This window comes from Gavialis gangeticus, unplaced genomic scaffold, assembly GCF_001723915.1.
Source record: "Gavialis gangeticus isolate Ggan-Ray unplaced genomic scaffold, GavGan_comp1, whole genome shotgun sequence".
NCBI classification, from domain to species: Eukaryota; Metazoa; Chordata; order Crocodylia; family Gavialidae; genus Gavialis; species Gavialis gangeticus.
The window spans coordinates 118,588,263-118,599,838 of record NW_017729025.1 but is presented as its reverse complement, the minus strand read 5'-3'; the positions used below and the strand labels follow the sequence as shown (position 1 = coordinate 118,599,838).

At 41.5% G+C, this 11,576-nt stretch overlaps 1 protein-coding gene across 1 annotated transcript; it reads left to right on the top strand.

The window, feature by feature from the left end:
* The first annotated feature begins 6 nt into the window (after positions 1-6).
* On the top strand, positions 7-10,145 carry SVIP (small VCP interacting protein). Its single transcript, XM_019519481.1, has 4 exons — positions 7-85; positions 3,725-3,775; positions 6,801-6,917; positions 8,422-10,145. Exons 1-4 carry the CDS (start codon positions 23-25, stop codon positions 8,434-8,436), a joined length of 246 nt encoding a protein of 81 aa, XP_019375026.1. The 5' UTR covers positions 7-22; the 3' UTR covers positions 8,437-10,145.
* The last annotated feature ends 1,431 nt before the right edge of the window (positions 10,146-11,576 follow it).

Here is an 11,576-nt window from a genome sequence, read left to right as displayed (position 1 = left end):
AGGGGGCGCTGCGGGCGGCGGTATGGGGCTGTGCCTGCCCTGCCTGGGGGGCGCCGCCGAGGACGTGGTGGAGACGCCCGACCCGGTGAGTGCGGGGCCTCGGTCTCCGCCTCCCGCCGCTGTTTGTTGCGTCGTGTCCCCCCTGCCCCGCCGTGTCAGGTGATCCCGGCGCACCCGGCCAGGCCCGGCGGGACCCCCCGCGCACCTCACCTCCGTGGGGGTCCAGGGGGTCATTCCTCCCCGGGAGCCCGAAGGCTGTGACTCAGCACGTGGCCTTGCAGGGGAGGCTGAGGGGACGGGGCTTGGTTTCAGCCTGGCGGAGAGAAGCGGGGATTTCGTATGAGCCTGAAGGGTGGCTGCACCAATGGGGCTGCGCTGGCCCTCTCCCTGGTGGCAGGTGACAGCGCGAGGAGCAGTGTCTCCAGTGGCAGCCAGGGGAGCTCAGGTTAGAGATACGAGGGTGGGAAGGGACCTCGGGGGGGCCCATCTAGTCCAGCCCCCTGCTGAGAGCAGGACCAGCCCCAACTGGCTCATCCCAGCCAAGACTTTGTCCAGCTGGGTCTTAAAAACAAGCCCACGGCTGCGCTCCTATGCTGAATTCATCTGCTTCTCCCCTTAACCACCTCCCTGATCTCCTCCCGGCTCCTGCCGCCCTTCCAAAAAAAAGTAATAAAGATTTGTCGGCACTCTGGGGAGATATTTGAGTTGCAAATGACTGGAGGTCTGTCTTTCTAGGGGGGGTGTTTCATGTCAAGGACCCATGTTGGCAGGGGCAGTAGGAATCAAAAGCTAGTTGGGGGATAGGTGGGGAAAAAGAAAAATGAGAAGGGCTCTGAGACTGTGTTCACAGACCCAGGTAAGAGCAAGTCAACTGCAGCAAATCACAGAAAATTAGGGTTGGGAGGAACCTCAGGAGGTCCGTCTAGTCCAACCCCCTGCTCAAAGCAGGACCAGCCCCAGCTAGAGCATCCCAGCTGAGACTTTGTCCAGCCCAGTCTTGAAAACCTCCAGGGATGGAGAGTCCACCACTCACTACCTTTTGATTCCTACTGCCCCTGCCAGCATGGGATCCTTGACATGAAACATCTTCCCTAGAAAGCAGATGAATTAATCAGAGGAGCACAGGCGCGGGCTTATCCCAAGTGGGGTGAGCCCCCATCCCCTTTGCCAGTCCCGTCTGCAAGGAGGCAAACATGGTAAGCGATTAATTGTTTTGTGAAATGGCGTGCCATTAAGGTTGCTGACAGACATGAAAAAAAAATGGCGCTTTACCAGAAGAGGAGGCATATTAGGTTGACCTGGCTGCCCAGTGTCTGTATAGATCAGGTGCATCAGCGGGGCTTTTTGGCACTTTTATCTAAAGCTGATTCAATCAGCTATTCATTAAAAGCACCAAAAAGCCCCACTGGAGCTCCTGATCTATACAGATGTTGGGTGAGCCGGGTCAAACTAATGAAATGCCTCTTCTGGGTATGAGCTGTGCTTGGTGCAGGGGTGTAGCAAGCTTAAAGAGCTCATTTTATTTTTTTTCATGTCTGTAAGAAGCTACAGTTCACATAAGTTGCAAAGTCATAGGCCCCCTCCACACATGCAGGTAAAAGTGCGATGGGATCTAATGCGTGATGCACACAAGCGCACCTCTTGTCATGCTGCACATGCATGGCATTAGGCACGATTATGGGATCATACATTCAATCCCATCGCGTCTTATTGCTGGAGGCAACCTTTTGCTGCTGGGTGTCCCCTCAGTTGGGGAGCTTCCAGCCATGGGAGTGTTCCCACACACCCCCAGGGCTGGGGGATCACAGCAGCTGCAATCTTCAAGGCATAAGAGTGTGTGAATCCCTGCTACAATCCCTAGGGCTCAGGGGTGTGTGAAGCTCCCAGGCCCTAGGGTTCATGGCTGTCATGATCCCCAGGACCCTGGGGTTTTATACTAGGTATGGTGCACTTCTGCGGTCAGGCAAGAGTCCTGTCAGCTGGTAGGGCTCCCAGCCACAAGGAAGAGAGACCCTGCTACAAGTGCAAATTAAGTTCAGTAGCAACCAGCTATAAAGTTAGTACACATTTTCAAGATCTAACTTTATAACTGGTTGGAACTTTTTATTGTGTAATTAATACTTTACACATGTAGTTGGTCTTAAGGCAATTGTGTAATTAACCATTTAATTGTGCAATACCTGGAACATGTAGAGGGTGTTGTATAGAAGTAAGACTGGAAGGCTCCTCCAAGGGGTGGATTGAGTCCAAAAAGATTGATAACTGCTGTTAGTTGTTATTCCACTTAAAAATAGTTGGTGGGAAAGTACATCTTGCTCCCTTCTCTCATCCTCCCTCCCCCCCCCAATTTTATCTTGGGTTGCATGGGATGTGTATCATAGTCACTTGAGCTCATGCTACAAACCTTTCACATGTTTTTGCCATCAACATCTATGATTCTTGATGGGGAGACGATAAAAATCCTGGAGGTTGCAAAAAATAAAATGTTTCCTAACTGAAAAATAGGTATTTAAGAAAAAGATCAATTTATACACGTACTCTACCATTAAATAGATTTTCTTAAATTGATCAGTTTAAATATTTGTTGTGAAAGCTTAGAAAGCTGTTACTATTATTTTAAATTGTCAGCAAATGTGCTGTGGTCCTTTGCTGTATGGGCTATAATTTCTTTTATTTATTGTATGATTGCAACCTCACATCATAAAGCAAACAGAACAAAAACAGTGGAGTAGATCTGATCTGCTCAAAAGTACCTACTGCAGGATGAACATTTTGGAGGGAAGACTTTTCAAGGAGAGGGTATTTGTGTCTATTTTTGGGTTGCTCTGTGAGACACCTGCTACATAGAAGCCTTACTGAAATTAAGTCATTTCACATGGGTCATCAGAGATCCATCAAGCAGTAATCAGTCTTGGTTGCTAATATCATAGGTGCTAATCTTCCAGCACAGTTTCTGAGGATGGGCCTCTGCATTTGTGTGGAAGGCCAGAGACTTCTAAGTCAGTGGTACTTTCAGGGAGTAGAAGATGTCTGTGTTAGGGAACATCATAAAAATGAGCTTTTCTAATAAGAGGGTATAGTAGAGCCATTTCTTGTGAACATGCATATATAGCAGAATTGTGTTCATGTGCTGGTAGCAGTTTTGGCATCAGCTATTTTATAAGCAAAATAGGAATGAGCTTTCACTATAAGAGATTCTTCAAGGTTTGTTGTTCAAAATATTTGTGCTGCAAATATCCTCATGAGATACATGCCTCATTTTTGTGGGGCTCTCAGGGGAACCACTGATTTATATAAAGACCTCATATTTCTTTCTTCAATGACAAAAACATTTTACAGACTTTCTCCTATATCCTCTGCCATATATATGAAGTCAGCTGAAATACAGATGTGTAACGGATATACCTGCACAACCCTATCAGTTGGCACACAACTACTGGACAGTTTCAGAGTGGCCACTACTTTCTACCATGTTTGTTGCCTTTATGCAGTTCTCTGATAACCTTATCTACTTGTAATGGAGTGAGGGCATCTGTTTCAGTTAAGCTTAGTACTTGATCAGTCAATTTGCCTTTATTAAGAATAGCCATGCAGGAGCATGCATAATATTTTTAGATTCTTTGTAAAAGTAATTGAAATTTTAAATTACATTCAGGTTTTTATGTATACATAACTGTTTTGTCTAACACATTTACATAGTAGTTTGCCTTTTGATTTTCTTTAGGAAATTAAAAGAAGACAACTTGCAGAAGCTGCAGAAAAGAGGCAGATGGAGGTAACATTAAGTTTGTCAATAAAATTACCTTGTTCAGAATATTTTAAAGTAACTAATAGTATTAACATGGAAAATGGCAAGTGCCTACAACAATTCAGCTGAGCAGTTTATATGGACTCTTGGCAAGAAGAATGCATTATTACATCTGTCTGTAGCAGTACTAACGTTGTGTCTATCTGTTTATCTTTTGATAATGTGTAAGAATGTTTTGGATATTCAGAGGAACCTAAAATAGTTATCTTTCTCCCACTGTCATTTAACTTTTAGGGTCCTTTGAAAATCCCTAGAATGCCATAATTCTTTTGAAACCAGTGAAGAAACTGACTGGCAGTATTTTTGTGTCACACTTTAAAAACAAAAGCTAAAAAATAGTTCTACAGACGTTTTTCAAAGTTTTATAATCTGGTTGGTTTCATGGCAATTCTAAATAAGCTCAAAAGAGCTCAGTCTACTGGCTGTGCATTAATATGAGAGAACTAGAGTCACTCTGTCCCTATCACTGTAGTATCAACTTACCGTTCACCCTGAAATGTGCAAGAATTTTGATTGAAGGGTTACATTCTCTCAGCTTCAGTGTGAAAAAAATGTAAGTAGAATGTGGAAATCCTTAAGAAGTTAGAGGTATGATGTCTACCACTATTAAAACAATAGCACTGTAGTCCATTTTGAACTGTCCTGATTTTTTTTAAATGTTGTATTATATAAATCCTCCTCATAATTTGCTTATGAATTTTAAATATGCAGCTGAACTAAGAAGATAAATGAATGTGTGCATTTTATTAACACCTACGTTAGTGGTTATTGGTAAGGGCTTGTTTTGTTCCTGTTTAAAAGATCATGATTCACAAGAATGGAAGGCACACAACTAAATAAACCTTTCTATTAAATGCTTCTTTAGTTTTTGCTGAGCTATGCAGCTGTTTCAAAAGTTCTAAAAGATACTGAGCGTGTTTTATAGTTCTTTGGCTTCAAAAGTGCCTTCTAAATGTTTATCTTTTCATCAGACAGGTGCTTTTTTTTCTTCTTTTTTAAACACAGGAGAAACAGGATACAGCACTGCAGATTTCACGTGTGTGTGTGTGCATGCAACCTGTACAAGTAGTCCTTTGATTCCAATAGTAATATGTAAAATGATGTGGGTTTAGGTGATTGGGGGTGCAGGGCTGCAGTACATTACAGAGGTGTTACCAGTATAGCTCTACTTGCAGTTTCATATCCGTGAAGTGCCCTGGAGATGCTGCATATATCAGTGAGAGGGGTGGAATTCAGAAAGACTGGGCACTATAAGTTGTGTCCAGATAATGGGAATTTCTGGCATATCTCTGCATGTTTAGGGGTGATTTTTTTTTTCAAATGCCTAACAGCTACATCAGCAAAACATAGTAACATAGGGCACTTACATACATGCAGGAAGCATGTAAATATAAGTGCTCTAGCAGCCTCACATGTCATGCGTATCAGCAGTGCAACACACCTCCATGGCGAGAAAATGACAGCGATGTGCTTTGAACTAAAACATGTTCAATGTTCTTTAGTTCATACCATTTTCTCAGCATGGAGGCGCTCTGTGTCGCTGATACATGTGTTTCTGTCACGGCGCTGGGCGCTTTTAATTCACATGGCTCGCTAATTAAAAGTGCCTGGCGCCACATTGGGAACGTATGTAAAAATACCCCTAGATCTGCCCTAAGTAACTGAATCATATTAAGTGAGTTGGTGTCAAAACTGGAATTAGAACTAAGACTTCCTGTCCTGAGCTCCCACAATGCCTGAGCAGTTGCACTGTAATTCTGTGCAAGTGAAAGCTATTCTAAAAACTGTTCAGATTACCCTGTTTCTTTACTGACAGCTTTATGCCTTTTCACATTATAACTTTGTCTGTTGGCTTGCCTTGGCGCAGTTCTCCTTTGGCTGTCATCATCAGTCAGCAACACCTTCAGTTTATACTGATGGTCTGTTTTTCTTTCCTCCCAACACAAGTTTGACTTCTTCCCCTTTGTTCGAACCATAAGGCCATAACCTGAAACTAGGAACTAGAAATTCATTTAAAAAAAAACCCTAGGTAGACCTCGGTGAGGGAAAAAAGATAATCGTATTCCCATTTTGGATCCTTCCATTCTATAGCCCCATTATCACTGCATCAAAGTGTGTCACAGTATTTTTAATATATGTATGTCATCATCCCCTGCCCCCCACACATAGTAGAAAAGTATTAGTATCCCCCTGTTACATAGAAAGATTCGAAGCAAATGAAAACTTTAGTGACTTAACCAGCACCCCATACAGTGTTGCCATATAGGATGAACTGGACCCAGGTTTTTCACAGCTCTGCTAGCACTCGAGTTACTAGTCTATCTAGTTTTTATGCCCATTAGAGTCCTGTTGACTTAACTCATAGCTCAGCACATAAAGACTATAGATTTGGAAACTCAGTATTTTATGTCTTCTGATGCACGTACAGTAAATTGTAATAAGACTTCCTCGCTAGCATTCCTCAGTTAGCTATTGCATGTGCTCTAATTGCAGGCATCCATTTGGTAAGAAAAGAAGTTGGACCAGTGAACTTATAATAAAATAACAATTTTGTTTATTGGAACCTGCTGACTGCCTGGACCATTGCTTCTAAATTGGTTACGATTTTGATGGTGAAGGCAAGATCATAGAGAATATGTCAGCAGGAAAAATTTGGGATTAAAACGTATGGGGCTTATAGAAAGGGGAAAAAGATTTAGTTCTACAATTTGGATATAAACCATATGCATTTAATCATGTTTAAATTATGCCCACCTGGATATACATATAAAATGAAATAAGAGAATGCCCTATGGCCAGCGCTGACTAACACTTACAATATGAAAAAGCACCTTTAAAAATTACGCTGCTGTATTACATAATAGTGGTATTAGTTACTGTTTCAGTACTCCTTACACAAACCAAAACCCACCAAATAGTCGCCAAGATTTTATTTCTCTGGAAAATAAGGGGACTGAAGTATGTTCATTTACCCAATTTTATTTCCCCAAAGGCCTCCTCTCGGGGTGTTAAAAATCCTTATTCTGTGGAGCAAAAGAAAAAGAAACAGGAAGAAATGGAAAAAAGAATTGCATCTTCAGGCTCTGTAGGAGAAGGAGGAGGACTTCGGGTAAGTTTTAACATTTACTTAATGTTAAATCCCTTTTAAAATATTTTGTTTTAACCTTTTAACTTTTTCTTCCTTAGGGGAAGTATCTGTACAAATCAGGGAGAGGATAAATACAAATGAACTGAATGCAGCTACTCCTCATCCATTTGTATTGTCAATTACTGACAATTGCACCATCCTCATCCCTAGAGCCCATAATTTGAGAGTGCTTTTCAGTTGTTTTTTCTTCTTTGACATATTACAAATATCCAAATCACGTCACTTTTGCCTTCATAATATTTCTAAGAAGCATCCTCTTCTTTGCACTCCCAAAGCAAAGACTCTTGTTCATGTCCTTATCTGTCATATTGATTATTACACCTGCTTCCTCTTGTGGCTCCTCCAACAGCCATTTCACCATTCTCACTCCAATCTGTTCAAAAGGTATCATGATCCTGTTATGTCATACTCTTCTTTGAATTCAACTAGTAAGTCACCCTTTTGAACAACGGAAGTTCAAGCATTATGACCTCATTTTAAAGTTTCGTCACAAGTTTCCTCTGTACTTTGCCATTAATATTCATAGGTGTGTATACACATGCTCCATCCACAGTGTCATGTGTATCCAGCATCCCACACTTCAAAATGGCGGCAGGGTGCTTTAACTAAAGGTCGTTTGACAAGCATTAGTTAAAGCACCTTCACGGTCATCTTGAAGTGCAGGGACGTGGGGGCTGCTGGAGCACGTTAATTAGAACTTTCTAGCATTACCTGCTGGATTAATTGAGTCTGCTCTGAGGCATGCTAATTAGCATGTGTCGAAGCAGAAATCTGGCACATGTTTAGGTTCCCCATCAGACTACCCGTTTATCCGCCTCTCTCACAATTAACTTAATCCATGTGCTCTCTGACTGTAGGATACTTTGCCTGATTTAAGATCAGTCCTTCTTTCCAATAGCTTCTGAAGATGCTCCTTTTTTCCTCCGTTTATAAGAAATTAGGCAACCAAATAATTTAAGCAGCACATATGTATCTTTTGAAAGCTTTATGTATTTTTTACAAACATATATATATGTTTTTTTTAAAAGGGCAGAAAATGCAGTCTGTATGTATGTACTGATTGCATCTCCTTCCCATATTTGTAGAATATGATGACTGTCCTTTTCAGGTTTATTTACATGGCACAGTGCAGTGCTGTTCAAAGACACTCAAGATACGTTGTGTACCAGCTAGTTTGGGTAGCAGATGCTCTGCCCAGGCTAATATGCTTTGCTTTTGGTACCCACACTATCTCACTGAGAGATAGCTCAGGTATCTCCATGTGGCTGTGGACCATGCTATTTAGATGTACAGTCAGATTGTGAATTCTTTGGGACAGGGGCTGTCATCTTGTTTGTGTGGACTATGCTAAGCAAATTGTGTTTCTCTGCTTTGCACAAAAACATTACTGATGAGTTTGAATGAAAAAACACTTGAACTGTAAGAAATTACTGTAAATTTACTGCATATATGTATATTTTTTTAGTGGCAGCTTGGATAAAGAAGAATGGCTTCTGAGAAGAAGGTCAAAGTTTACTGCCAAAAACTTGCCAGTTTCTGCAGCTGAGTGGAATCTATTCATTGTGTGGCTTTTGCTGTTGTTTGCATATGAAGATTCAGCTGTACTTTGCCATTGTAGCAAGGCCAGTGATAGAACTGTAGATCAAGAACTTTTTCAGACAAAAACCTCAGAATGTTTAAAAAAAAAAAAAAAAAAGGCCAAAACTTGTTACTTAAATTTCAGAATCTCCATTTGCTTTAATTTTGCATGTTTCTACTTGGTTTCTTGATGGGGTAGAGGAAATTCAGTCTTGTACAGGATTGAAAAATGGGGTTGATGTATGATACTTCTGCTTCTGAAACAAACTTTATGCACAGCCTAGGAAATCATAATTGATTTTCTTTTCAATATTTAAAGTTCTTCAATTAAACTTTTCTGCCACAAAAGCTTCTTTCCAAAATATTTGTAATGAAATAAATGTACTCCTGTCCATCTCTTCAGTTTCATACTTCTAATGATTGGCGAATCATTTAGTGCCTTTAAAAAACCCCAAGAAACTAATTGGATAAGCTTGGCTTCTGCAAACGGAAACACTTTGTGATTCTTTTCTTTTAAAATATATTTGTAATAATCCCTTTGTATACTTATACTAAGGTGTAAATATTTTATTATGTGGTTTAGTTTTGGTTTTCTCTCTTCCCTGATTTTCTAATTATGGATTTTTGAGTGTATAAATGTATTTGCTATGTATATACAAACACACATGCTGGAAGTTAACACTAATTATCTAAGCAACAAAAACTGTTGGGTAAATGCTTTATTTTGTACCATTAGAGGGCAATGCTGTGCTTCTGAATATGGTGGAAAATAGAAAAAGGAAAAGCCTCTTAGGTCATCTCTTGGATGGTTATTTTCTAAAAGCTTCTGTACTATCTGGGTGGTTTAATGATATATAGTAAAATAATACTTGCCAAGGACCAAAAGCAGTATTACTGTTTGTTTGTATCCAGCGATGCCCATAATCCTTTTCCCAAATGTGAGACTGCTTTTGATTATGTAAAGCTAACTAAACTATGGTGTATTATGTGACCAACTTTCAAAACTAGGAGTGACCTCAGGCCACCATTTTAATAGATGAGGGGAATATATTGCAACAGGATAAATTCTAAAAGCACAGTTTTTATTTTTCCCTGGAGCATGTTAAGTTTGGTGTCAGTGTCCTGCTGATTCCATTTTCAATCCAGTTTAGATTCTGGAAGTGTTAGTTCAGTTAAGTAGCCCATCTTTCCCCCTGGAGGGTTGAGGATAGTACTGCTCCAAACTTATTTGACAAGTCCTCTTGAAAAAAAAAACCTAACATTTTGGCTTTTGCCAAATAATTCATGATGCCAGAAGGAAATTTTAAAAATGGTATATTAATATTAGTTTAGTGCCAAAAACTGTGGACTTGACAGAATATAATATAATACCCTTGTCTTTCCTTGTGATTTGGGGCATTTGTTCTCCTCACTGTTTTATTAGTGTGTGTCACTGAATTAGGACTCAATGGAAAATAGTTTGTTACAGAATCTACAAAAAACCATGTGTCATAATTAATCTGCAATGTGACTTTCATTCTGGGATTCCTAATGCACCAGGCATCCTACAGTGTGGTGTGTGCTCAGAGGCTATTTATGTTATTGAAGTGTCACTTTGCTTAGTTCTTGGAATTTATGATTTGTATCCGGTGATTAGCATCTTGCAAGAGAAATGCTACCAATGCTTCTCTCAAGCAGGAGGAGGAAAAAAGACAATTGACATGCACTCAATGGCGTGTCCCACATGCTAGGTGTGTCTACACATTGCCATACGGTGACAGTAGTACTGTGCTGTGATTTAGTACTTGCTTGAGGGATCGACCCATGTGATTGCTATGTTACTGTAGGGCGTTGCTATGTCACCACATCACCATAGGGCAAGGTGTAGACACACCCCCTGGGTGGGTTCTCTAACCACAGAGCTATTAATAAAAAGGGCACCTGCTATAGCTCCAGGTTACAAGAAAGGGCTGGAGCTGGCACTGGTGCCTACTGCAGGACAGGATTTGAAATTGTGAATCCCAACGTTGGGCACCTAAGCCCTGGAAAGGGGCAGAACTTGGAACACCCCCTTCTTTCTCCATCCCTACTCAGTGCGCTTATGTTTGTAGAACCTGTTCTACCTAGAGGTGCATCGATAAAGATTTTCTTAACTGATACTAATAGCTTATTATTAACCAACCATATTGGCCAATACTGATCCAATAGCCAATATTTAGTAATAAAGCTCATCAAATAAGCTTTAGTTCAAGTGCCCCACCTCCCTTTCTAAGTGTGGGTATGCTGATACAAGAGATACAGCAGCACTTTAATTAGAGCTGCTTTCAGAGCGACTCTGATTAAAACATTACCCCTGCCCATTCCCAGAGCAGTGCTACTTGAAGCCCCTGCCATTCAGGCCCAGACTGGGTTGGCAGTCAGGGGAGGGATTGCGGGGCTATAGCCACCCCAAAATTTGCCTTAGCCCCCCCACCCCTCCCAGCACCAGTGCTGCCTACCCCACATAGCTGAGCCTGCCTGCCCACACCGCACTGCTGAACCTGCAAAGGGGTGGTGCCAGCCTCTTCCTGGTAGGAAGCTCCGCCAGGGCTGGGCTCACAGTTTGCAGGAGTGGAGCGGGCTCAGCTGCATGGGAAGGGCAGTGGCAGTGCTGGGAGAGGCAGCTGTGGGAGAGCTAAGGTGAATTTTGGGGTGATTATAGCCCCCCCAAATCCCCGACTTGGCAAGAGGTAACCCGGATGTCCAGGGGCCCTGGCATAATTAACTATCGGACAACATTATCAGCTACAACGGCCAAGAAAAAGCTGATAGCTGATAACGTTCATTTTCCTTTTATTGGTGCTGATCCAATTCCCAACTGATTTATCGGTGCACCTCTAATTCTACCCATACTATGGGGCCTAACTTTGGATTCTGGTGCCTTCCTTTGATGCACTGTAGCTCTCACCAAGTAATACTAAGCGCTAAAGTTGTCTTGTAGAAGTAGATCGAGGCCATGAAGATCAAATACAAGTATTAACTTTGACTTGCAGTATGTCCATAATTTAAGTAAATCATTGTTGC

Bases quoted from the DNA above. Each gene is read 5' to 3' on its own strand.
- SVIP (XM_019519481.1), top strand. From the start codon at position 23: ATGGGGCTGTGCCTGCCCTGCCTGGGGGGCGCCGCCGAGGACGTGGTG. The intron at 86-3,724 runs GTGAGTGCGGGG...GATTTTCTTTAG, and splicing joins TGGTGGAGACGCCCGACCCG to GAAATTAAAAGAAGACAACT. The intron at 3,776-6,800 runs GTAACATTAAGT...ATTTCCCCAAAG, and splicing joins CAGAAAAGAGGCAGATGGAG to GCCTCCTCTCGGGGTGTTAA.